This window comes from Salmo trutta, chromosome 35 (genome assembly GCF_901001165.1).
Source record: "Salmo trutta chromosome 35, fSalTru1.1, whole genome shotgun sequence".
In the NCBI taxonomy this organism is placed as follows: Eukaryota; Metazoa; Chordata; class Actinopteri; order Salmoniformes; family Salmonidae; genus Salmo; species Salmo trutta.
In genome coordinates this window covers 26,641,608-26,669,011 of record NC_042991.1, presented here as the reverse complement: position 1 = coordinate 26,669,011, position 27,404 = coordinate 26,641,608, and the positions used below count along the sequence as shown (strand labels likewise).

Below are 27,404 nucleotides of genomic sequence, written 5' to 3'. Positions count from 1 at the left end.
CACAGATTCATCCGTTTCATTACTTCAGAAGAGTTCTCCAGCAATCTAACCAATATACAGTACGTCACGCCTGCTCCCGCTCCCCCTCTCTGGCTCTCGAGGGCACCAGGCTGCCCATCATTACGCACACCTGTCACCAGCATTACGCGCATTAGCGCTTCATTGGACTCACCTGGACTCCTTCACTTTGTTGATTGCTCCCTCTATATCTGTCTGTTCCTCAGTTTGTTCCCCGGGTCAGCATTAATGTCGTTATGTTTCCCATCCAGACACTGTCCGTGTTTTGTTTCTTGTCCGTTATTCATTAAATGTACACTCCCTGTACTTGCTTCTCGTCTCCCAGCGTCTGTCCTCGCAGTACCAGTCAAAAATTTTGGACACACCTACTCATGCAAAGGTTTTTCTTTATTTTGACTATTTTCTACATTGTAGAATAATAGTGAAGACATCATAACTATGAAGTAACACATGTAGTAACCAAAAAAGTGTTAAACAAATCAAAAATATATTTTATATTTGAGATTCTTTAAAGTAGCCAGCCAGTTGTGTTGTGACAAGGTAGGGGTGCAGAAATATAGCCCTATTTGGTAAAAGACCAAGTCCATATTATGGCCAGAACAGTTTAAATAAGCAACGAGAAACAACAGTCCATCCTTACTTTAAGACATGAAGGTCAGTCAATGCGGAAAATTTGAAGAACTTCAAAAGTTTCTTCAAGTGCAGTCGCAAAAACCATCAAGTGCTTTGATGAAACTGTTTCTCATGAGGACCGCCACAGGAAAGGAAGACCCAGAGTTACCTCTGCTGCAGAGGATAAGTTCATTAGAGTTACGAGCCTCAGAAATTGCAGCCCAAATAAATGCTTCATTGAGTTCGAGTAACAGTGTCAGGGGTTTCGTCGTCATCAGACGATATGGCGAAATCATCGTCGAAAAAGGAGGACCAATATGCAGCAGAATTGTGAATGCTCATCTTGAAGTTTATTAACTCAAAAAATGAACACAAAATAATAAACAACATACTCACGATTTACTAGACAGTCCTGTTAGGCTCACACACGCTAAACAAGAAACAATCTCCCACAAATGACAAACACACCCTAATATATGGGACTCTCAATCAAAGGCAAAGAGAAAACACCTGCCTTCAATTGAGAGTCCCAACCCCAATTAATCAACCATAGAAACACACTCACTAGACTACACATAGAAATACATAAACATAGACCATAAACCAAAAACCCGGAAATACTAAATCAAACGCCCTTTTACCAAAACACCACCCCGAACCACATAAAACAAATACCCTCTGCCACGTCCTGACCAAACTACAATGACAATTAACCCTTATACTGGCCAGGACGTGACAAACAGACATCTCAACATCAACTGTTCAGAGGAGACTGTGTGAATCAGGCCTTCATGGTCGAATTGCTGCAAAGAAACCACTACTAAAGGACACCAATAATAAGAAGAGACTTGCTTGGGCCAAGAAACACGAGCAATGGACATTAGACCGGTGGAAATCTGTCCTTTGGTCTGATGAGTCCAAATTTGAGATTTTTGGTTCAAACCGTCATGTCTTTGTGAGACGCAGAGTAGGTGAATGGATGATCTCCGCATGTTTGGTTCCCTCCATGAAGCATGAAGGAGGAGGTGTGATGGTGTGGGGGTGCTTTGCTGCTGATACTGTCTGTGATTTATTTTAGAATTCAAGGCACACTTAACCAGCATGGCTACCACAGCATTCTGCAGCGATATGCCATCCCATCTGGTTTGCTCTTAGCGAGACTATCATTTGTTTTTCAACAGGACGATGACCCAACACACCTCCAGGCTCTGTAAGGGCTATTTGACCAAGAAGGAGAATGATGGAGTACTGCATCAGATGACCTGGCCTCCACAATCACCCGACCTCAACCCAATTGAGATGGTTTGAGATGAGTTGGACCGCAGAGCGAAGGAAAAGCAGCCAACAAGTGCTCAGCATATGTGGGAACTCCAGGTGAAGCTGATTGAGAGAATGCCAAGAGTGTGAAAAGCTGTCATCAAGGCAATGGGTGGCGACTTTGAAGAATCTAAAACATAAAATATATTTTCATTTATTTAACACTTTTTTGGTTACTACATGATTCCATGTGTTATTTCATAGTTTTGATGTCTTCACTTTATTCTGCAATGTAGAAAATAGTAAAACTAAAGAAAAACCCTTGAATGAGTAGGTGTGTCCAAACTTTTGACTGGTACTGTAGATGACAAACATATTTATTGCGTTCCTAAAAGGTGTATTAATGTGCACACCATTTTCCCATTTGGGTTTATTTGAATGACAATGGCCTAAAACCCAGAGACTGGTATTTATTAGAGCACTTAACTACAGAAAAGAGAGTACCAGCTTTCAGAAAAAAAACGGAATATTATTTTAGCAGCGTTTATACAAAACAATATGGAAATGTCTTAAAGTTTGATGTTCCACTGGAAACGCTGAGTGAAACGTAATAAGTGCTAATGCTCCTACTTAAATACTAACTATTTTATTATGGGTACTGGCCCTATTGAAAATAAATGTCCAAATGTCAGAGCATTCAATGCAAGGTATAGAGTCAGAATGAACGCAGGGAACATTGTGTTATACACAGAATTTTCTATCTCCTCACCAATAATCAAACGGTGATTTTAGTGCGCTAATTGGTCCTAGAGCACTCATAATTAGTTACATTGGTTCCCTGTTGGATGGAAAATGGCAGCACTCCCCAAAGGAAGGGGATACCTGCGGTTGGAATTAACCTTCAAGTAATATTTATGCTATTCTCAGTCGTGCCTGCTCTGTTCTTAAAAGAACACATATAAGTTCAAACTCTGACTTCATGTGAAAATGACCAAATGTAATCAAACCTATATAATTAAAGTGCAAGAACATTCTCCGTTCAGCTAATTACATCTTTATTCTGCTTTGTAACGAACCTCCTAAATAATAATCACCTGAAATACTCCAGCTAACCAAACAACACGATGCAGGTCTGATTCATGCTCTGTCTTGTGCAGGTAGGTATAGGCTAGTGTGGGCAAGTGCAGCTGTCCTTATTCCTTATCCTTGTGGAAATGGTGCCTAACCTTTTCTCTAACATAATGGCCGGGTGCTGTGACCATGGCACTGGGTAATACGATCCGGTATTGACAGAGAGGGAACAGGTGCTTTAAATCTGATTAATACATCTGTGCTAGACATCAGGCTTAGATTACGAGGCTGAGGCTGTGTCACAAATGGCACCAAATGCGATCTGGTCAAAAGTAATGCACTATATAGGGAATAGGGTGCTATTTTGGATGTACACTAAGAGACAAAGCTGTGAGGCATCGCTCTGCTATCCTCTTATCAACATGGCAGCCTGGATATGATGGTTGCCGTGTTACTAAATGGAGGTTTTAAATTGGATGGCCTGGAACGGGCGAATGCAGGTGTATCTGCTAATGCACTGAGGGAGAGGGGAGTGCCACGCGGTACACATATAGGAACATGTACTCTCAGATTGATTCTATGATCTAAGATTAAAAAGCATGAATAACTGTGCTTATATCGTATGGTTCAGAAAATGCTGTGTGCTATAGCTCTATTGATATTATTAATTTTATAAATAAAATATTAAAGCTGCAATATGTAACATTTTGGGTGACCCGACCAAATTCACATAGACATGTCAATTATAGATCTGTCATTCTCATTGAAAGCAAGTCTAAGAAGCGGTAGATCTGTTCTATGAGTGCTATTTCTATGCTTCCTGTTCTTAAATTTAGTTTTTGTGTCTTTTACTTTCGTTTTTGTACATCAGCTTTATTTTGGTTATGGAAAAGATATTTCACAGCGTTTAGATGGTACAATGATTCTCTACACTATACTTGCTTGTTTTATCACATAAACTGAAATTAGGCTATTAGAATTTTAGCAACCAGGAAATGGTGGAGTGATTGGTGAAAGTATTACCTAATAAAGTTCTGATTTAGTATAACATTACATTTGCTGCATATCCAAAATAAGTGTATGATTAAGTCTGAAATGCCTTCCTTTCCTTGTCTCCCATCACCCACATCAGTGATCATGGAGGAAGAGGACACAAGGAGACGAAGCTAGTTACAACTATTGAGATGCAGACCAGGTGCGGCAGACAGTGGCTTATGACTGACTGTGTGGTAAGTGGACTGTGCTCCTTTACCTGTTAAACAGCAGAGGCAAACATTCCTAACCATCTGTCAGAGCAACCATCTGCTGCCCTCATCTATACTAATACAAGCACTTTAAAAATAGCCTGAGGAGTTGGGTGTGGAAAGACTAATAAAGAAAAGTTGTGCATATACAATACCACTGAAAAAGCTCTACAACTAATTATAAGCAATGTTCAAGACTGCAATGCTGTTTGTCCATGGAGTGCCTTACCCTTGATGGAATGATTACCTTTCACATAAAATTACTTTCCAATTGTTTGCATCACAATATTTTACTGTTTGAAACAAATATCTATGTTATAAACACTCCATGCTAAGTGGGGAATTCGTCCACTTTAAAGCAGCACCCTCTTGTGGGCATGTAAATTACACACAAAATATATTTTTCTTCTTTCTCATATCATCTCTCTGCCTCTCATTCTGTTAACCTGGAGACAGTGGGTACTTGCCCAACTGTATTCCCAGGCATGTTAAACCACCAACCAGCCTGTTCATCAGCTGCTGCTGTGCCCACCTGGTCCTTAGTGATCTGCTTGGATGGCGCGTTGATGCCCAGCTCCTCCAGAGGGTAGACAATCTGGCGTCGCGGGCGCACCGGAACCATGCAGTTAAGAACAGAGGTCAGGTAATGGGCACATGAGTTCTGAGGGGGAGTGGAAAAGGAGCAAGGGTCAGGGAAGGTGATACCTATCAGCTATACCATTGATGGAGGCAAAGGAAGGGGTGACTAACAGGTGCAAAATATTCCCTATATAGGGCACTCCTTTTGACCAGGGCCCATAAGAGCTCTGTAGGGGATGCCATTTGGGATGCAGACATAATTAGCTCTGATGAAGAGGTTGTTTTATACGATTTACACGACCATCAGCATGCTCCTGAATAGAAACCACTTCTACTGAATATAACTTCCACTGCCTCGGTCATGGCTGGCCAACCCTATGCTCCAGCATCCACTGCCCAAATGATGATTCCCTCTCCCATTAGATTTTCCATAATTCCATTATTCTATTTACACCTCACCATCTGGTGCATGTTTGTAGAAGTTAATTAGCAGAGGGGAAGGAGGAGGATGAGGACAAGGAGAAGGCCTCTACACAGTGAGGAAATGTATTCTAACAGTCCAGAGAGGTGGACCTGGTAGTCCTATATCAGCACCTGCTTCTCCAACCCCAGAGAGAGTTGGTGAAGAGTGGCTGGGCAAGGACTGAGGAACACTGCACTCATGAATATCTGGTACTGAACACACGCACGAACACATGCACACACACACAGTGGAATGGGCAAGGTGAGAAGTCAATGAGCTTTACAGGCTGTTTCTCTCACCTTCTGGTTGTGGTAGGAGGGGTAGATTGGGTAGTAGAGGCAGGATTTGTGGGCCAGCCGCAGGACCTCCTTTAGGAAGTGTTTGGCGTAGTGCTGGAAGATGGGGTTGAGGGCAAAGTGACACAGCTGGCCATGCTCCTCATAGCGGTGGTGGCTGAAGTAGATGAAGTTCTCAATGTTGTAGTTGGCTCGGATGTAATCTATATCCTGAGAGAGAGAGAGAGAGAGAGAGAGAGAGAGAGAGAGAGAGAGAGTTTAAGTAGTACTAAATCTATGAAAGCAAAATACCATTGAAGTCTGTAAACAAGAAAACTACCTCCTCATTTCTGATAATTACAATCCCAACTAGTTGGTTCTGAACTTGGGCTACAAATGCCTGCAAGGGTGTTCCATCCTGGAAGACAGACACAGAGAAAGAGAGATGAGATATTACACTTGATTCCATTTTCATATCCAAAGTAATTATCTGTGTTGGAGCTCTGTCATAGTCATGCTTGACTGCTGGGGTGTGAATCACCACTGGAAATATGGTTTACATGGCAATTAGTTACCTCCTTGCAAAAACCATCAATCAATCAGTGATACTCCAAGTCTTCCAACAGAATAATTTGAATCACTCTGGAACAGTTTTTGTGTAATTGATTGATAAACTGAGACTAGCTATATAAGAACAAGGTAAATGGAACTAGTGGTTGTACTATTCCTTGTCCTATTGGCAGTAGTATGTCCTGTGTGTGTGTCTGTGACTGACCATGTCTCTATGGGCCTGGTAGAACATGTCCAGGTCCTCCAGCAGGCTCTCATGCAGGCTGAGTCTCTTCACCATGTTACAGACTGCAGGCCTGTCTGCAGACACTGCCAGACTCACCACAAATGTCCTGAGGAGACAACAAGACCATGACAGACATTACACAAGCAACTTCCATTGTATATACACATCCAGGGATTTCTCGCCCCAAAAACATGTCTCTCTTCAAATATCCAATAACATCCATCTCAATTTAATCTTTGTAAGATAAATAAGGAGATGCATTCATGCTAAACCCTTAGATGTATGTCAATGGCTAAAACTACTGTAATGTTCTGTTTGGGGACTATACTAATACCCACTTGAGCAGACCAGAGCGGTGGAAGATGTAGAGCTCCTGGGGCAGGCTGCTGGTGTGGTGTGGTACTACCCTGAGGAAGCTCTGGAGGAGGGGGAACTCAGGGGCCAGCTTGGGCACAGAGATGATGCAGAAATCACGGTCCTGTGGAAGAAACAAGATTGGATTCATGCTAATCACACAGTAACCTCAGTTTCAAAGAGCCTCCACAATGTGGAAATCAATGAGTATGTCAGTCAAAAATGGTTAAGTAATAAGATTTATTAGCAGGTACTTACAGGGAAAAGTTTAAATATATTGGGCAGGAAGTCCACCGATCTGTAGGAGATGAATGAGGGAAGTTAAGTGAAACTGTGTCTCTGCCAAGGCTCTAATCAGAGCCAACATGGAAATCACAGCAGTGGAACAACTGGCCAAGCAATCTGGCCAAGCAATCCGCACATCTCAGTACTTCTCTCCTTCAAGTTGCTGTCACTTTAAGCACCATACTCATTAATTACATGCTCATTCTCGGTGGGGAGTAACTGGCTTCCATATTCCAGAACAGCTGGGCAGTAAGGCGATAGAGAGAGAGAGACGCAGCGGGAGCCAGCTAACAATCACACAGCTAAAGACAGATACACACTGGAGGGCTGCCATGACTAGTGAAAGGTTGTTTCCAGATTCATGAAGTGGTGAAATTGGAGAAAGCAAAACTCCATTTGATCACCTTCAATTAATGGGAATGTATTTCCTCTTTATTTATCCAAAACAGAATCCTTTTTTCAAATGGGTTAGTTAAACTCTCATCCATCAATGGCAGTATAATTACTAGGTAATTACTTAATCAATTAACGACTTAGTAATCAAATTATCGTCGCTGTTTTTCTTAAAACAGAAACATTGAAGATGTTTATTTTTTTAAACATATTTTCCCATTAATGAACCAACAATTATGAAACTTCAGAAGCTATTTTGAATACCTTTTATTGGTCCTAGAGTAATGAAATGTTCAGAGTACATTGAGGGGACTTACTGCTTTCAGTAAATACATACAAATATTGGCAAATATTGAGTTACGAGGTTTTCATCAGACAGCAACGTTATGCTTGTGACTTTCTCCTGAACTTACCTCATTTCAAAATTCTTGTAGATGACAAATAATTGAATACAGAATGCATTGGGTGTTACTGAGACTCTTGGTTCCAGAGTCACTTCTGAAACCTTAGGCTCTGCCGCACAAGCCTGGATATCCCCTGGCTGCAATGACAGCAATACAGTGTTAATATATCATTAGGAGATGAATGAGAGCCCATAGCTAGGTGGACATGAAGGAAATACCATAAGGAATTCATAATTGGTTTACCTCTGATACTTCACTGGGTATTTCTGTAACGCCACCTTGATCAAAAACCTTTGTCTGGTCCACGTCCTGGATCAAACCAATATGTCACATTTTACCTAACAATTGCATATCTGTTATAGCCTTACAGTATCATTGATTTTGGACACATGGGTCCTTCTGGGTCAGATTCATCTCATACTGTACCTCTCCAGTGCTACCCTGTGGGCTGATGGTGTTGGTGTCCCCTGTAGTCCTCTCTCCCTCTGGCTCAGGGGCAGTCTCAGTCAGGTCCTCTGGACTGGGCTTATACAGACCGTTGAAGGGCCCAAGCTCAAAGCACTCGTTGAGCAGCTTCAAGTTGATGTCACCACTCACACTGATGAAACCCACAGCAGTTCCCTCATTCTGTGAAGATAGAACACAGACAGACACAGTCATTTTACTGTAAAGCCATTTGTAATTAAATAAACTGTATCAACACTAGTAATATACACATGCATACTATCAAACTTGACCAATTACAGTACTATAACTTTAAAAAATGTACACAATAAGTAAATAATTGGCAATGCTGTTAAAATAGAGTGCTGAATAGTACAACCCTCTTGGGAAGTGTTGTGCTGTTTGTTCTCTGAATGGAGAACACATCCAGGCAAAAAACCCAAAATGCTACAGATGTCTGGACACAATATGTTCAGTGAGAGCCTGTCTTGGCAGTGTCAACTCTCATCTACCATATGCTGCCATGAACACGTGTCAGCTTGAGTTGCAGGGAGGGGAGGAAAGATCTGTCATCTTCTAAGTCCTGGGGGAATTTACCCTAGCAGGATTTCTGTGAACCAGGCAAAAGCATCTGCACTACTGCTATTACATTTTAAATGGACTGAACTCTCTGACAGTGGATCAGAGATTACTGATGCCAATGATAAAACAAACAGACAGATAACATCAGAAAGAACAAAATGGCTGACTTGATCCAAAGCTTAATAATCAGAAGGGCTAACATTTTTTCCTTTCCCGTGGTTTTGGCTGAAGTTGGAATGTATTAAGGAGAAATAAATATATTCTCATGACAACAAAGAAATAAAACTGTAAACATAGCTGACCTCACAAACAGCTGCATGATTTTCGTCGTCCTGAGCCTCTATGAGTTCAGCCAGAAAGTAAGGCCCATAGAATCCTGTGAGGGCCTTTGTCTGCTCCGCAAAGATGTGTGTGAGGTCATCATGATCCTCCACCCTGTAACAGAAGCGTCAATCACTTGATGAAAGCCATGAGCAACCCAAGGATCATCACTCACTAAAATTAGAATAGAAATACATGTGAACGTATTGAAATAACAGCCTGGTCTCATAGACTAGACATAACATAGTAAATGTAAATCCGGGATTCTGAAATTAGTGTGATATGTTACGTTTGGTATGGTTACATAAGAAAGATGGTTACTTAAGGCAAAAACGAAAGTAGGGTGGTTGGTTGGGGTGGATGGGTGGGCGTATTACACCCCCAAAGGTTGTTCGAATCTCATCATGGACAACTTTTGCATTTGAGCTAATTAGCAACTTTTGAACTACTTACTACCTTTTAACTACTTAGAATGTTGGCTAACCCTTCCTTTAACCCTTTTAGCTAACCCTGCCCCTGGCCCTTGTATCGCTTCCGTAACTACAGACGCTGGGAGACGGGAAGCAAGTACAGGGTGAAGATTTAATAATAAATAAACATGAAACTAAACAAGAACAGCATCTGGACAAGAGACACAAAACAACATCAATGCAGACAATGAAACTGAGGAAGTGACAGATATAGGGGAGGCAATCAATGACGTGATGGAGTGCTGGTGATTCCGATGAAGCGCTGGTGTGCATAACGATGGTGACAGGTGTGCGTAATGATGAGCAGCCTGGCGACCCCTAACCTTAACCCTGTTAGCTAACCCTTCTGCTAACCCTAACCTTAACCCTTTAACCTATCTCCTAAACTTAACCCTAACCTTAACCCGTTAGCTAACGTTAGCCACCTAGACACCTAGCTAGAATTCGTAACATATCATACATTTAGAAAATTCGTAACATATTGTACATTCTGCAAATTCATAACTAATAATACGAATTGTAATTTCTAACATATCTTACGAAATGGGTGATGGACATCCACAAATTAATACATACAATACGAAACCTAACCTACTAAATTGAGTTTCTTCGGATTTACGTACATAATAATATGATATGCTCTGAGACCAGGTTGGAATTAAACAATGAATTCCTTAATTCAAAAAAGTAATTTATCATACTGTGAACTGCAAAATCAAATTTGAGAGTATAAAGCAAAAGTGCTATTTTACAGAACGCAGGTGTGTTAAAATGACTATGAGGACCTGGCTCGGCGGACATGCAGCCTTGGGCAATAGTTGTGTCTGTGGCACACAAATGCTGAACACTGGGGCCCTGGATCCTTCAGACTCTTCATGGGCTCAAAGATCTTTACCAGTGCACGCTCTGAAAACACACAGTGGGAGTGGGCATACTGTGAATCCTTCACAATCATATATTTTTGAATACATGATGAAGAACGTTAACTAATACGATTACACATGTTGTAATACATATTCTATAAAAAAGGACTACACACTTACCTAGACATCGACTAGTTGGGGTGACCAAGCAGATGTATTGCAGCTCTGTGATAGCATTGAACACAGTTCTGTAAGAAGATGTTTACTTTTCTTATTGCACAATCCATCACCCTGTCAAGAACCTACAGTGCATGCAAGATCACATCATGAGAATCTAATTTCTCATGCTGAAATTTTATGGAATGGCTGTGGAATCAAATTGGAAAAGCATATGTGGTATAGGAATGGCAGACTGCTGTATCACTAGTTGCCACAAACAGGATTCAAACCTGGTCTTATTATATTATGGAAAAGTTGAACATGTTATATTTTTGAGCCTACGTTATGAAAGGGGTTGTTACATGATTATGAGCAATGCCATGCCATCACTTGTTAGTGCTGCTCACTTTGATACTCTGCTTTTTGCTGATTGCATACATAAAAAACATTGATAATCTCCTTACCACGGGTGGCTGGTGGCACCTTAATATGGGAGGACAGGCTCATAGTAATGGTTGGAATGGAATAAATTGAATGGTATCAAACACATCAAACATATGGTTTCCATGTTTGATACCATTCCATTCACTCCATTCCAGACATTATTGTGAGCCATCCTACCCTCACTAGCCTCCTGTGCTTCCTACCTTACAATCTCTTTGGCACTCCCGATGGAGAAGATCGGCTGTGCCACGAAGAGGTGCAGGAAAAGTGTGTTCAGAGGCTGTTGTGACGAGAAAATACGGTTAAATCAAGAGAAGAGGAAAGAAAACAAGAACAAGTCTCTCTAGTTGATACAAACCGTGTATTTTTCAGCACTGTAATTGTCATGCAGGAATGGTTCCCAACAAGCTTGATCCACAATGTCTCCAATGGGGTGATCAGAGAAGGCAGCATGGGCCAAGACCTCATTCTTCGCATTGCTCAGGGTCACTGCCAGATTGGCCTTCTCTCTGAGGATACCAACATACAGACAGTGAAGCCAGGATAAATTATTGTGGTCCATCTAAAATGGATTGACGCTTGCATGTTCATGCATTCTGACATGTAACAAAACATATTTTTCCACCTTGAGTGTGAATATGTTTCATGCATTTGGCAGACATGATTAAGGCTATGCATACTCACAGTAGATTAATGACATTTACTCTTCCAAATAATGCAACTGTGGCAGGACTGATCAGGCTATTGATCGCATGTGCATCTGATGACTCTGTTCTCCTCACAGTCACAGTCTCAACTTTGCCACCCGAGGAGGTTATGGTCCTCATCTTTCTCTGATTTTGGAAGAGAAAAGCAAATGAGAAGCAAATAAACGTAAATGGCTTTCCAATACAAATTTGACCAAAACACAACAAATGCATTCTTGTAATAATTAAATGACTAGCTAGGGGGTATCACATCAAGTATTTAACGTTACACATTGGAGTCCACTCCGGTAGCATTCTTCTTGTCAAATTAGCCTATCATGCTAACTCACCTGGTGGAAGCAAGAACTTTTCCAGTTGTCATATATATTCTTCCGAATTTGCAACAAGGATTCAAATCAGGGTTTCTATTTCATGCTTAGCTAGCTCATTATTGAAACATACAGTGTCAATAACGGTTTGTTCTCCTGTGTTCAACCAAAACGAAGAAATAAAGTAAAACTAGTACTAGCTTCAATGGGGTGTGTAACCATAGAAACATAACGCTCGGTGACGTCGTGGGGTGAAGAGTTACAGTTCATATGTTACGTTCAACGCGCGCACGTTTGAAAGTGTCATGGCGGAGTCCACTGGCGCGTTGTGAAAATATTCTAAACTGATCGATTTAGTTGTAATAGTTGATTCTAATTGACTCTACCATACAATCCAGTAAAATGGCATCTACTGCGGCAGGGAAACAGAGGATACCGAAAGTAGCGAAGGTAGCGAAAAGTTTAAAAACAGCTAACGTTAGCTAGTGAACTTGTAATATGGCCTAGCCAGGTAACGTTAGCTAGCTAACCATAACAAGACTTGTCCTTTGTTTTGGTACGAATGTAGATTACTTCTAGCTACATTAAACGAACGAAAAGGTAGCATGCTATGTAAGAACTGCTATTTTGTATTTATTTAACTCATGTAGATTACTCTATCGAGAAATCTGACCCAACTGTGTGCGAGGAAGGGCTAGCAAGCTAGCTAATTATTTAAAGTTTATGCCAGCTAACTACACGAACTGTTTACATTTGGAACATGTACTACCTATGTAGCTAACTAGTATTGTCTTCAATCAACTAGTTTCATCCAATTCCAAAATAACGTCTTAATTTGTGCTGTGAAGGTGAAAAACAAAGCTCCTGCAGAGGTACAAATCACAGCTGAGCAGTTGCTCAGGGAGGCAAAGGAGAGGGAGCTCGAGCTTCTGCCACCGCCACCCAAGCAAAAGATCACTGATGAAGAGGAGTTGAACGATTACAAGTTGAAGAAGAGGAAGGTAAGACCCCAAGTGACACATGCATTACACTTCAGACTTCAGTCATACTGTTGATATTCGGTTGGTCTGCCAACCAGACTGTTTCAACATTCTCAGTTGTCTGCAAATCTTGTGAAGTACACAGTAGTAAATACATTGATCTAATCAGATGCAAACTGGACTCGACTCCTTCTCTTAGGGATTTGAAGACAACATCAGAAAGAACCGCACTGTTATCAGCAACTGGATAAAATACGCTCAATGGGAGGAGAGCCTGAAAGAAGTCCAGAGGTAAGTTAATGCTTGTCAATGTGTCTGTGAAGCAGATTCTTGTGATTAATTCATATATGGAGTCTAATGTGAGTGTAGATGGATGTTGACAGGCATAATTGTTGTATATGGAATCTGATGTGAATGTTATAGATGGATTTTGACAGGGATACTTGTTATCTGAGCTTTTTTTTTTAACACTTTTCCCCCCAGGGCTCGCTCTATTTACGAGCGTGCTCTGGATGTAGACCACCGAAACATAGCTCTGTGGCTGAAGTATGCCGAGATGGAGATGAAGAACCGGCAGGTGAACCACGCCCGCAACATCTGGGACAGAGCCATCACCATCTTGCCCCGTGTCAACCAGTTCTGGTACTTAACAACTTTACCTCTCCTAAACTGAGCATATCTGGTTAAAAAAGTTTAGATAAAAAACATTCACAATTTTGTCGCTCATCTGTTCTTTTGCTGCTTTCCCCCTTTCAGGTACAAGTACAGTTACATGGAAGAGATGCTGGGCAACATCGCTGGCTGCAGACAGGTGTTTGAGCGCTGGACAGAGTGGGAACCAGAGGAACAAGCTTGGCACTCCTACATCAACTTTGAGCTGCGCTACAAGGAAGTCGACAAGGCCCGCTCCATCTATGAGAGATATATCCTTTTGATGGGAAGTGCTTAAAGCAATGACTTACTACAGTGTATTAGCAAATGAGTTGTGGTTGCTGACTATAGATATGCATTATTCATTAACAGGTGTTTTATTCTAACAGATGATTACATTTGTAATGCTGCATTGCCTTTGGTAGTGGTATTACCTTCATGCCTGTAGAGTGCATCTCTCTTCTTTTTTTAAAGCCCCTTAACTCCAGTGCACTTGTGATTGTCCACCCTGATGTGAAGAATTGGATTAAGTACGCCCGTTTTGAAGAGAAGCATGGCTACATCGCCCATGGGAGGAAGGTGTTTGAAAGATCAGTGGAGTTCTTTGGCGAGGAGCATGTTGACGAGAACCTTTTTGTGGCCTTCGCCAGATTTGAAGAGAAACAGAAAGAGGTTTGTAAATCTGACACTTTAAACCATGTTAGTTTTATTCCCACACATTTATAGTGTTCTCCAACTGTGGTCAACAGAACAACACAACTTTTCTCCCCCTTGTGTCTTAGTTTGAGAGAGTTCGAGTCATCTACAAATACGCCCTGGACAGAATTCCCAAGCAGCAGGCTCAGGAGCTCTTCAAGTTCTACACCGTATTTGAGAAGAAGTTTGGAGACCGGAGGGGAATCGAGGACGTCATCGTCAGCAAGAGGAGATTTCAGTATGAAGAGGAAGTCAAGGTAAATTAAACCTGTGAAGATTCGCAAAGATTTCATCCCAAAATAACCCATTAAAACAATATTCTATCCACTAATGGCTTATTATTGGATTGGGTTTTTCTTCCTGTATAGGCAAGCCCACACAATTATGACGCATGGTTTGATTACCTACGCCTGGTGGAGAGTGATGCGGATCCTGACACTGCCAGGGAGGTCTATGAGAGAGCCATCGCCAATATCCCTCCTATACAGGAGAAGAGGCACTGGAGAAGATACATTTACCTGTGGATAAACTACGCTCTATATGAAGAACTGGAGGTCAAGGTAGGCCTGCATTGCATCCTCTGTGTTTAAATAATGGCTATTAGGGATGTAACGATTCGCCGGTACGCATCGGTCCCCGATTCAAATGTTTAAGATACGACTGCATCGGTCCGCGGACCCCAAACCGATCCAAATGTAGCATGCATCGGTCAGAAAATCGATTTAAAACGTTACGAATCACTGATTCACTAACATTTTTTTTTCTCATATTACTTTCTTTCTACCTTCCAAAAATACACATGACCAAAAGTATGTGGACACCTGCTCGTTGAACATCTCATTCCAAAATCATGGGCATTAATATGGAGTTGTCCCCCCCCCCATTGCTGCTATAACAGCCTCCACTTTTCTGGGAAGGCTTTCCACTAGATGTTGGAACATTGCTGCTGGGATTTGCTTACATTCAGCGACAAGAGCATTAGTGAGGTCGGGCACTGATGTTGGGCGATTAGGCCTGGCTCACAGTCGGCATTCCAATTCATCCCCAAGGTATTTGATAGGGTTGAGTTCAGAGTCAAGTTCTTCCAAACAGATCTCGACATACCATATTTGTATGGACCTCTCTTTGTGCATGGGGGCATTATCATGCTGAAAAAGGAAAGGGCCTTCTCCAAACTGTTGCCACAAAGTTGGAAGCACAGAATCATCTAGAATGTCATTGTATGCTGTAGCGTTAAGATTTCCCTTCACTGGAACTAATTAGCATAGTCCAAACCATGAAAATCAGCCCTAGACCATTATTCTTCCTCCACCAAACTTTACAGTTGGCACTATGCATTGGGGCTGGTAGCGTTCTCCATCCGCCAAACCCAGATTCGTCCGTCAAACTGCCAGATGGTGATGGTGAAGCGGATTCATCACTCCAGAGAACGTGTAATGTGTTTCCACTGCTCCAGAGTCCAATGAGAAACCAATTGGCCATGAGAAACCAATTTCATGAAGCTCCCGACGAACAGTTCTTGTGCTGACGTTGCTTCCAGAGGTAGTTTGGAACTTGGTAGTGAGTGTTGCAACCAAGGATTTTTACACGCTTCAGCACTCGGCGGTCCCATTCTATGAGCCTGTGTGGCCTACCACTATGATGGTGCCACGTTGAAAGTCACTAAGCTCTTCAGTAAGCCATTCTACTGCCAATGTTTGTCTACAGAGATTGCATAGCTTTGTGCTCGATTTTATACACCTGTCAGCAATGGGTGCGGCTGAAATAGCCAAATCCACTAATTTGAAGGGGTGTCCATATACTTTTGCATATATAGTGTACCTCCTCTTTTGTGACAACTGGTGTATCCTCTCCTTCAGTGGCTATGTCATAGCTAATTTGTAAACGGTAAATGTTGATACATTACTAGCTCAAACACTTAATCTGTAAAAATGACAAGTTAATTAGTGGGTGATGGTGATTTCAGAACCAAAGTGGGGGGACAAAAAACACAAGCTACATTGTCCCCCCCCCCCCCCCCCCCCCCCAATCTGATAGGTGGTAGATGTCTAGTCCCCCTTATGGCCATAATCTGATAATGGTAGTGGGGTGGTTGATGCCTAGTCTCCCTTATGGTTCAGATCAGGTGCTTACATACTAGTATAGACTGTGGACATACATCATTTACACACACAGAGAAGTCAGCTCAGACAGGCCCAGCTCATGAGCTTCATCAGCAGCAGATATGAATTTAGAATGGAAAATGAATGTTTATGCAACAAATGTTAGTGCATCCAACCGAATCACATCAATTCGTTCTCTAATCAAACCGAATCGTTTCAAACTAAAACGTATCGTTCCTGTATCTAGATACGTATCGAATCCTCTTGAAAGGGAAGATGCACATCCCTGTTGGCTGTGATTCTGACATCGCTAAGTGTGACATTGTGCATATGCCTGTGGATTTCAGTGCTTATTGTGTTGATTGGCAGGACCCAGAGAGAACAAGGCAGGTGTACCTGGCATGTCTGGATCTCATCCCTCACAAAAAGGTATCGGCAGTTTGCAATGTTTACAATCAATGGCACCTCTGTTTCTGAAATGGGGTTTAATAAAATATTTGATATGCAACAAAAAAACATTCAACAAATCATCAAACTTATTACTTTGTGTCCTTCCTCATAGTTCACGTTTGCCAAGATGTGGCTACTCTACGGACAGTTTGAAATCCGCCAGAAGAACCTCCAAGCTGCTAGACGAGGCTTGGTAAGGTCCCTACTGTTGATGATTTATGTTTTTCATTGTGATACTTCAAACTTGAAATGTTCTGTCATTTGGCCTTCTCCCTCTCCCCAGGGCACAGCCATTGGTAAATGTCCAAAGAACAAGCTGTTTAAGGGCTACATTGAACTGGAGCTGCAGCTCAGAGAGTTTGACCGATGTAGGAAGCTTTATGAGAAGTACCTGGAGTTTGCCTCCGAGAACTGCACCACCTGGATCAAGTTCTCTGAGCTGGAGACCATCCTGGGAGACACAGAGAGGGCCCGGGCCATCTTCGAGCTGGCCATCGGACAGCCACGACTGGACATGCCAGAGGTCAGGCTCAAAAACGTTCACCCTGGGCATTTATTTACTCACTGTATTGGCTTTCCACTTTCAGCATGTCTGAAGACACCCTTCACGTGAAAAGTATTGTAGTGAAAACAAATGAAAATACCTCTGAACTGTATTTTACTTTCAAATGTTTTATTTAAAAATCTTAGGTGTTGTGGAAGTCCTACATCGACTTTGAAATCGAGCAGGAAGAGTATGACAACACCAGAGGTCTCTACAAGAGACTGTTGCAGCGCACACAGCACGTCAAGGTGAGAGCTGACCCTTTAACCTTAGTGAATGTCTTGCTACCAACAGTCCCATGCTACATTACTCACCTGCCTAATACTCACTGTGGCTCAGTAACTCATCAAACAATACTTGATCATTTTGTAATTTTGCCAAATGTGTTACCTGCAGGTCTGGATCAGCTATGCCCAGTATGAGCTGTCCATCGATACCTCTGACCGGCTGCAGAGGTGTAGGGGGATCTTTGAGGAGGCCAACAAGGGCCTGAGGAGCTGTGAGGAGAAGGAGGAGCGTCTGATGCTGCTGGAGTCTTGGAAGGAGTTTGAGCAGGAGTTTGGCTCAGACACAACCAGGGAAAGGGTGAAGAAACTGCTGCCGGAGAAGGTGAAGAAGAGGAGAAAGCTCACGGCAGAGGACGGGGTAAGTAGTGTTTCTCTTAGCCTTATACCAATCCAACATCAATTCATTACCCTTGTTTATGTCTTGTGATTCGGCTGATCACTAATTGACTTTTCATTTTGATCCATCAGTCGGATGCAGGGTGGGAGGAGTACTACGACTACATCTTCCCTGAGGATGCAGCCAACCAGCCCAACCTCAAGCTGCTCGCCATGGCCAAGATGTGGAAGAGGCAGCAACAAGAAGATGATGATGATGATGTTGATGAAGAAGACGATGAAGAGGATGAAGAAAACAATGGAGGAGTGGATAGGGGTAGAGTGGAGAAAGTTAGGGGCAAAGAAATGGAGGGAGAAGAAAACGGAAGAGGGGAGAGAGGAATAGACAAAGAAATTACAGAAGACTTAGCATCACCATCATCAGAAAAGCCTATAGTCAGTGAGCCTGTGCCTGAAGAAGTCCCCAAAGAGAGCACATACGATGACAGAGATGATTCTGATGAAAGCAGTAGTGGAAGCAGCAGCAGCAGCAGCAGCAGCAGCAGTAGTAGTGACAGTGACAATGGTGGTGAGAAACAGCCCAGGAAGAGCAATAAGGACTCAGTGAAAGATTAGCTTGTCTGGAAAAAAATGTTTTACTCATTACAAATAGGGACAAGTTGGGGACCTCATTGGGTAATTTCTATTGCTTAAAAAAAGTATGATTATTTTTCCATGTCTTTGTTTCATTCGTTTACTGTGGTGCAATGACAGTGTAAATAAAAACACTGATATCCAACTTTTTATTTATTTGGACATTTTAACCATAGAACTGACTGCTGTAACAAAGCAGCAGATACAGTATCATTACCTGGGTGAGTCATGTAAGTAATAATTTCTTGAATTTGGATTAAAGTCCTTTCAATTCTATATTGCATTTCAAATTTCACACCAAACAGTGACTGACTCACTGTCATCAAAAATCCTAGTTTCACAAAGGATAACTTATTAGATCTGTCATTAATATGTACAATGATATTCTCTAAGCTTTCACACATCACACCCTAAAAATAAAACTTGTCCTAATAACACTTCACACGTAATTTTCTAATGTAGACTGTGTGGAAATATGGTCGTTATCACAACCAGAATCATAAACCCTACTAATTTTTACAATTTCTTAACCCTCAACACACTGCCCTTATGCCTAACCATAACCTTAAATTAAGACCAAAATCCAAATGTTTGTCATTCATTTTTACCATAGCCAATTTTGACTTTGTGGCTGTGGTAACTAGTGAACCAAGAAATATACATGTATTTGTTTTCAAAAGTGTCAGAGCCACCGTCTACTGTTATTCTATATCTTCTGGTCTGACAGGATGTGGTATAGGAATGATGGACTTCCTCTCTGTGTCTCTCGACAAGGCTTTCCTCATATCTGCAGAAAAGGACAAAGAGTGAGTACATATCCACATAATGATTGTCTGAGTTACAGTAATGTTTACGTTGATTTGAAGGGGTTCATATTACCATAGGCGTCTTCATCCGGTTCTCCATTGCTAGCAGAATAGTACTCTATCACGGTCCTGTAAACACTGTAGCCTAGCTGTTTGTACATGTTCACCGCCACTTGATTGGAGACTCGCACAAACAGATCAACAAAGAACCCACCCTTCCTAAACAACAGTGAAACAGACAATAGTGAGGCAAAGAAGTAGATCTTTGCTGGTACGACAAACCGAAAATGATCAACACCGATCACTTATCGCAGGCATTTTGTTGATATCGTTCATTACGATAAGTAGCCTATACTAGAGAAATGTGAAGCTTTAAATGAGATAATATAAAAAAAGCAGTGCACATTAGTGTTATAAAACTATCGTTCTATTTATCATCATCGCATTGATTATCGCAATTTAGCACAATATGGATTTTTGTCCATATTGCCCAGCTTTACTCTAACATGGTTATTGTTCAGTAGGATACAAGAAAACTCAAAGGGTTTCTTATTGGACCAGGTAGTCCAGTGTTTCCCCAACTCTGTCCTGGGGACCCCAAGGGGTGGACATTTTGGTTTTTGTCCTGGCACGACACAGCTGATTCAAATGACAAACTCATCAAGCTTTGATTAGTGGAATCAGCTTTGATTAGTGGAAACAATGTGTAATACTACTGCAAAAACCAAAACGTGCACCCAGTAAGGGCCCCAAGACAGAGTTTGGGAAACATTGAAGTACTACCTCCATTTCAGTAAAAAAAACAAAAATGTTGCCAAATGAACACAACCCTGATCTTAGTAACCTGAAGCATTAGAAGTCAGCCCCACCTTTCTGAGATCTCCTCCAGCATCTCCATAAGCTTGGCTGCCAGTCCCAGTCGTCTGAACTCTGGGGCCACAGAGAGAGCTGTGACGTGGCCATGCCACTCTTCTCGAGCCACTGATCCCTCTGCCTTTCCCATGACTGAGAATAGTCAGAAGTGTCATTTTGATGGAAGCTACACAGAGTTTTTTCCTTTGCTATTGCAATTATGTTTGCTATTGCATTTTCTCTAAAGCAATCATCATATTGCTAGGTGTGTATGACATGTAGACCTACTCACTGTAACCCATCAATTCACCACCAGGGGCCTCTGCAACAATGAAGTACTCTGGCCAGTGGGCCAGGTACTGTAGGTAAAATGGGATTCCATACTGTGAAAGAAAGTTAAGAAAAGCTTGTCTTCTCCTGATAACAAGACAAAGGCTAACGTTGCACTATCTGGGGTTTCTGTGCATGACGGTGGTATGTTATTACAATGCTGGGGAACAATTTGTACTGAAAGGATACCGTCTCTGTCAATGGATCCAGGTTGCTGTGAAGAGAGAAACAAATACTGAGATGTTTCGTGCATTCAATGCAATGCCCCGATGAGGTGCAGCAGTGTAATCAACTGTCGTTATGCCCAACGTTACCGATCTAACTGTTAGCCAGCTAATCGTGGAAAGCTTGCTTAGCTAGCTAGTGAGCTATTATTGTCCATGAAATATACCAAATAATGTATCTTATAATCAAGAGTTGACTAGTGTAAACTAGCTAACGTTAGCAGATAGTCTAAAACTATGCATCGCACTGTATGATAATTAACTTCTGGCTAGCTAGCTATACTTGCAACTAGCCAACAAGCAATTGCTATTGTTCATTAAAACATAATGACGGTGTAGCTAGATGGGTAACCTATTCAACATTATTATAAAAACAATATCGAAATTAACTCACATGTTGTTGAATTTGAACAAATCATCGCATGTGAAAGCTCGTAAAGTTGTCATTTTGCCTGTACAGTTGCCGCGTTCAATCCTAGTTGGAACAAGGACACTCGGAAATATTGCACTTCCTGATTCGTTGAACGCGGCACGTGTATAACTATATTACAAACACTAATAGCTAGTCGGAAATGTCTGAGTTCCACCTAGTACATGAACGCGGCAAAAGTGTCTGCGACCCTTCAACTTTAGCATCAATAAGAACATCGACGCCCTCCTTCGTCAGGGAGGTGTCATTGCCTGTTGTTTACTGCCATCTGCTGTTGGACTGAGAAATAACAGACTACCTTTAGTAGAACACTATATATATTTTTACCTTTATTTAACTAGGCAAGTCAGTTAAGAACAAATTCTTATTTACAATGACAGCCTACACCGGCCAAACCCGGACGACACTGGGCCAATTGTGCACCGCCCTATGGGACTCCAAATCATGGCCGGTTGTGATACAGCCTGGAATCTAACCAGGGAGTCTGTAGCGACTCCTCAAGCACTGAGATGCAGTGCCTTAGACCCCTGCCCCACTCGGGAGCCCAAAGATGAGAAAATGTAATGATGACGAGCCATGTCTAGAATGACATTTCAATGATTTGTACAAATAAGCCATCAAATACATTCTGCTGGTAAATTAATTAAATATTATTGAATTACTTTGCTATAAGGCAATCACAACCAAATAGATAGTTGAATCATTCATTAGCCAATCGAAAAACCATTAGCTACATGGAAAAAACATACCTGGTTAAGTAGCCAATGACAATCTAATTGCTGGAATTTAACTACAATTTTCACAACACAAAAATATTGATTGAACAAGTACATGTTTTTTAACAGGAACATATCTTTTTTAAGGGAGGTGTTTTTTCCCTAGAAATTCTCTTTGGTATAGTTGGTGGAGTTACTTTAGCACAGGTATGAACTGTCACAGAAACAACTTGGTTCCATTGATCAATGAAGCACATTGCTGTGTGGTTCAGGCAAATGGAGTGGTTTCAAGCATTTGGATTTCTTGTATTATTTGTTGTTTTTACCCCAAGGTATGGTAAAATATAGTACTTCAAAAGTATTCTAGGCACATGTATTTGTAATCCCATACTTTTTCCATTATAGAAGATACTTATTTGTTGTTAAAGGGGATTTAAAATGGTTGAATTGCCTCCCCTATTTTCTAATTTCGCTAACCTCTTTCCTCTTTCAGCCCCAGCAGGGCCCCCAGCCCTTCATACCTGATCTCTGTTCCGAGGGTGCTGAGGCCTGGTGCACCATCACAATATCAGTCACTATCCTCACCATCACTAAGACTGTTAATGGTAACAATACTGTAGCCTCACACCCAACCATAATTCAAGGAGGTATATTATTTGCAACTCAACATTTTCTATAAATGTTTATAAATGTTTGCTTGACTTTTGTTTCACACACCAAGCAGCAACCTTGCATTTTCTGCTATAATGATTTTGTATTACTCCCAGTTCTGTAAATCAATTGATGATAAACTTCCCTTTTTCTTTATCCAACTTTATAAAGGTTATACTGAGCTGCTGGTTCTTTCCCAAGTAAGTATTCATTTTTCTGATATTTAAAATGTGCATGCCAATACAATATATTAATTAAATAAAAGTAGCAATTAGATGTTACAGGCATTGTTATTGCATTGATCCAACTCAGTCAAAGCTATCATATCTACATGGTATGCATGAGGATACAAATCTATCAACTGATCACAGTATTGCCGATCACATGCACATAGAAAATGTCTCTTGAGTTTTGGTAATTAACTCTGAGAAGGCTTGGATCAGGTGTATCTTTTGCCAGGTGTAGCATATTGTTTACAGAGACAGGAAAAGATACACCTGATCCAAGGCTTCTCAGGCTATCTTTTGCCAGGTGTAGCATATACAAAACAAGAGGCTTTAACAAACAACCACAAACATGATAAAGTAAGTCAGGTATCACCATCCACCATTGTGTCTGAGAGAACAAACATTCCTTTCCCCAGATTCGTGTTTGCCAGAGTACTTGAATACTGCTTCCTCCTGACCCACTTTGACCTTTGACCTATTCTGCCATTGTTCACATTTATTCAGACAGACAAGGCCATCTACAGGCCTGGGCAGGTTGTGAAGATCATGGCAGTGTCCATTCACCCAGCCACATAAAAACAAGATCAACTCAACATTTTGGCTCCCGAGTGGCGCAGCGGTCTAAGGCACTGCATCTAAGTGCAAGAGGCGTCACTACAGTCCCTGGTTTGATTCCAGGCTGTATCACATCCGGCCGTGATTGGGAGTCCCATAGGGCGGCGCACAATTGGCCCAGTGTCGTCCGGGTTTGGCTGGGGTAGGCCGTGATTGTAAATAAGAATAAAAGTTAAATAAAAAAAATATATTTTTAAAAAGATCGATATTATCATTAAGGTGTATGTTACTAGGTAACATACCAAGGGGGTATTGTATGAACATTCAGTGTCGAAGTGATAGCAGCCAGATGAATGAACCTTGGGAAATGGAACTGTGATGGACAGTTGATAGTTCTCATTTCCTTTTAAAATTGCATGAGCCAGGATCCCAAGGCAAACATAATCTGGCAGTGGTTGTCATTGGACAGAGTTCTGGGGGTTTTGTCCAAAGAGTTTCAGCAGCTGTCTGAGAATCCACCCCTTGGCAAGTGGACCATTGCGACTTCCATCAATGCGACTCCTATTAAATTCGAAAGGACCATGCCAACATATTTCTGCTCAAAAACACATTGAGTTGCTATTACATCTTCATTAAAGCTTTTCAGGATGATGCCGGCTACATTTCATCTGGACAATTCTGCATTTCATTCTGCAAACCATTGTTCACAGATAGCCTTGGGGCTTGAATGTGTTTTTTGTCTGGAAATGTTTTCATCATTAGGAAGATTGACACTAAATACTAAATATGAATTAGTGTTATTTAAAATCGCGTACTGTGAAACGTGTCTTCTGTGAACTATAACACAAAGCCCTCCTTTGTTGTTTTAATCATTATAGAGTAGATAACTAAAACCAAACTCCAACTGTCCAGCAGTTTTAAGTCTTACTGTCAAAGGGGCAGAAAAAAACAATAACCAGAGTTAATTTGTCAGTGTGCTGAAATGTGGTTATCCCTCGCATTGTCTCTCTGTGTTACGGGAACTTGTGAGTGAAAAGCAATTCAATGTGGATCATCATGGTAAGGGTGCTTTCATCAACGTTAAGTTAAGGCGCCTTGACCCTTTCCCTAAGTTCTGATTCCGCCCTATATTGTTCATAAGATACATTTGAAGTCTGAAGTTTACATACACCTTAGCCAAATACATTTAAACTCAGTTTTTCATAATTCCTGACATTTAATCCTAGTAAAAATTCCCTGTCTAAGGTCAGTTAGGATCACCACATTATTTTAAGAATGTGAAATGTCAGAATAATAGTAGAGAGAATGATTTATTTCAGCTTTTATTGTTTATTCAACTGTATGTGATAAACCAAACTTTACTTATTGACGGTTGATGTCCCACTCCAGTTGACACTTCAGTTCCACTACGTGGTAAGTACCTTAGCATCCCCCGTCTCCAGGTGATGGCCAGGTGCTGTCTTCAGACACGGGTATCTCTGCTTCCCTCTCCCTGATCTCTGAGGAGTCTTGGGCTCCCTTGGACTAGGTTGTTATCTACTGTGTACATTCAGATGAAGAGATCATCAATGATGCACTGCATGTTCCCATTGCCCAAGTTCTAAAAAAACAAGCTAATTGTCATACGTTATTTTACTTTAAACATTTGTAGTCCTGCACCAGGTCAAGGAGCAGATAAAAACACCCAGCGTCCTTCATCATATCTCTAAATGTAATCATTAGAATAGGTTACATTCAGTTCAGTTGGTCAGCCTAGCAGCATAGTCATTCATTATCCTTACTTTGCTATCCTGTCCCAATATGTTGAGGTGTGATAGTATGACCTGTGACCTCTGAGGACAGGGCCTGCTGATGAGGTGTCCCTCAAGGTGTCTGTGGCTGAGCCCGGGTCGCTGATGGGGATCCTGGTGGTGAATAAGGCCACACTCTGGCCACACTCACACCATGACATCACCAAAAAAACAGCATTAAAAACATGAGTGAAAGTGACTGCCACATACGCTACCGTTCAAAAGTTTGGCAGCTTCATTAAATAGTACCCGCAAAACACCAGTCTCAACGTCAACAGTGAAGAGGCGACTCCGGGATGCTGGCCTTCTAGGCGGAGTTGCAAAGAAAAAGCCATATCTCAGACTGGCCAATAAAAATAAAAGATTAAGATGGGCAAAAGAAAACAGACACTGGACAGAGGAGTCTCCTCTGCATTGTTGACGTTGAGACTGGTGTTTTGTGGGTACTATTTAATGAAACTGCCAGTTGAGGACGTGAGGCGTCTGTTTCTCAAACTAGACACTAATGTACTTGTCCTCTTGCTCAGTTGTGCACTGGGGCCTCCCACTCCTCTTTCTATTCTGGTTAGAACCAGTTTAAGCTGTTCTGTGAAGGGAGTAGTTCACAGTGTTGTACGAGATCTTCAGTTTCTTGGCAATTTCTCGCATGGAATAGCCTTCATTTCTCAGAACATGAATAGACTGACGAGTTTCAGAAGAAAGTTCTTTCTTTCTGCCCATTTTGAGCCTGTAATCGAACCCACAAATGCTGATGCTCCAGATACTCAACTAGTCTAATGAAGGCCAGTTTCATTGCTTCTTTAATCAGAACAATAGTTTTCAGCTGTGCTAACATAATTGCAAAATGGTTTTCTAATGATCAATTAGCCTTTTAAAATGATAAACTTGGATTAGCTAACACAACGTGCCATTGGACCACAGGAGTGATGGATGCTGATAATGGGCCTCTGTACGCCTATGTAGATATTCCATTAAAAATGTGCCATTTCCAGCTACAATAGTCATTTACAACATTAACAATGTATTAACACTGTATTTCTGATCAATTTGATGTTATTTTAATGGACAAAAAATGTGCTTTTCTTTCAAAAACAAGGAAACGTCTAAGTGACCCCAAACTTTTGAACGGTAGTGTAAATCAGTAATATACTGTTTGCTTCTTGTTTTTAAAGAGATTGTTTGTTTTCCAAAAGAGTGTGATGCATTCTGTGATCCATGGACCAGACAGCACCAGTGATGACACTACTGTCTAGGTGTGATCCATGGACCAGACAGCACCAGTGATGACACTAGGTGTGATCTATGGACCAGACAGCACCAGTGATGACACTACTGTCTAGGTGTGATCCATGGACCAGACAGCACCAGTGATGACACTACTGTCTAGGTGTGATCTATGGACCAGACAGCACCAGTGATGACACTACCGTCTAGGTGTGATCCATGGACCAGACAGCACCAGTGATGACACTACTGTCTAGGTCAAGTTCTTCATCATTTTGTGATTCACTACAGCTTTTCAATGTCTGACTTTCAATTTTCACCACACATATGTCTAATGATTTACTGTAATACCCCTTCCAGGTACACCTATGGAACACTATCTATTGCCCCTACCCAAGTATCCATCAGTTGTAACCAGAGTCAATACAAACAGGCTGTTCTGAACCTGACCAAACTGGTTTGAACAATACACTTTTTGATTGAAGCGGTTTTGTTGTGCTTTGCAGGTTGTAATTGTAGCGGGCTTTGATGAATGATGGTGTTCTTTTCTCAGGTGCTGGAGTAGTTGGCAGAGTACGGCATGCAGAAGACAGACCATCCCCCCCGGCACCATGCGAATTGGAGATCTCTACTCCATCTTTATGGTAGTTAGCTGTGACCTTGACAGGCATATCAGATGCCTCAAAAACTACTCAGTACGCCTATATACAGTACTTGTCTTGGCTGTACTGTCTTGGCTGTAACTCCTTGGTGGTGAGGTTGATGATATGGACCAGGAGCAGGAGCCTCGGGAACTCAGGGACTTCCCCGAGACATGACTGTGGCTAGACAACAACACAGGGTGATGGACAGGAGCCATGTTCTATAACAC

The 27,404-nt window shown here is 41.6% G+C and overlaps 3 protein-coding genes and 1 long non-coding RNA gene across 7 annotated transcripts in view; 2 read left to right on the top strand and 2 right to left on the bottom strand.

Moving 5' to 3' along the window:
• The window catches only part of cfap61 (cilia and flagella associated protein 61), a 31,847-nt gene extending 19,579 nt beyond the window's left edge, over window positions 1–12,268 (bottom strand). For 2 of the 4 annotated variants that reach the window (XM_029734026.1, XM_029734029.1), the window contains exons 1-16: window positions 12,071–12,268; window positions 11,719–11,867; window positions 11,393–11,543; window positions 11,238–11,314; window positions 10,612–10,679; window positions 10,354–10,474; window positions 9,080–9,212; window positions 8,178–8,378; window positions 7,995–8,060; window positions 7,761–7,888; window positions 6,928–6,967; window positions 6,654–6,793; window positions 6,295–6,421; window positions 5,860–5,937; window positions 5,544–5,750; window positions 4,735–4,863 (exon numbers count right to left, since the gene is read on the bottom strand). In XM_029734026.1, the coding sequence (XP_029589886.1) occupies window positions 4,735–4,863; window positions 5,544–5,750; window positions 5,860–5,937; window positions 6,295–6,421; window positions 6,654–6,793; window positions 6,928–6,967; window positions 7,761–7,888; window positions 7,995–8,060; window positions 8,178–8,378; window positions 9,080–9,212; window positions 10,354–10,474; window positions 10,612–10,679; window positions 11,238–11,314; window positions 11,393–11,543; window positions 11,719–11,861 (1,809 nt within the window). In that variant the 5' untranslated portion in view covers window positions 11,862–11,867; window positions 12,071–12,268. The remainder of the gene's footprint in view (window positions 1–4,734; window positions 4,864–5,543; window positions 5,751–5,859; window positions 5,938–6,294; window positions 6,422–6,653; window positions 6,794–6,927; window positions 6,968–7,760; window positions 7,889–7,994; window positions 8,061–8,177; window positions 8,379–9,079; window positions 9,213–10,353; window positions 10,475–10,611; window positions 10,680–11,237; window positions 11,315–11,392; window positions 11,544–11,718; window positions 11,868–12,070) is intronic. The other 2 variants (XM_029734028.1, XM_029734027.1) reach the window with 2 other exon arrangements.
• Window positions 12,269–12,339: 71 nt separating this feature from the next.
• On the top strand, window positions 12,340–18,873 carry LOC115174954 (crooked neck-like protein 1). The gene is made up of 14 exons (XM_029734030.1): window positions 12,340–12,499; window positions 12,898–13,050; window positions 13,229–13,320; window positions 13,513–13,671; window positions 13,786–13,952; window positions 14,174–14,352; window positions 14,463–14,633; window positions 14,745–14,936; window positions 16,848–16,907; window positions 17,041–17,121; window positions 17,212–17,451; window positions 17,619–17,720; window positions 17,869–18,117; window positions 18,228–18,873. The coding sequence occupies exons 1-14, from the start codon at window positions 12,452–12,454 to the stop codon at window positions 18,708–18,710; spliced, it is 2,376 nt and encodes a 791-aa protein (XP_029589890.1). The 5' UTR covers window positions 12,340–12,451; the 3' UTR covers window positions 18,711–18,873.
• Window positions 18,869–21,473, bottom strand: LOC115174955 (N-alpha-acetyltransferase 20). The gene is made up of 6 exons (XM_029734031.1): window positions 21,335–21,473; window positions 20,906–20,930; window positions 20,679–20,769; window positions 20,404–20,539; window positions 19,608–19,753; window positions 18,869–19,515 (listed from the first exon to the last, which is right to left on the bottom strand). The coding sequence occupies exons 1-6, from the start codon at window positions 21,385–21,387 to the stop codon at window positions 19,430–19,432; spliced, it is 537 nt and encodes a 178-aa protein (XP_029589891.1). The 5' UTR covers window positions 21,388–21,473; the 3' UTR covers window positions 18,869–19,429.
• Window positions 21,474–22,587: 1,114 nt separating this feature from the next.
• Window positions 22,588–27,157, top strand: LOC115174373 (uncharacterized). Its single transcript, XR_003871768.1, has 3 exons — window positions 22,588–22,733; window positions 22,909–22,937; window positions 27,087–27,157. It is a non-coding gene; the product is annotated as an uncharacterized LOC115174373 (long non-coding RNA).
• Window positions 27,158–27,404: the final 247 nt, after the last annotated feature.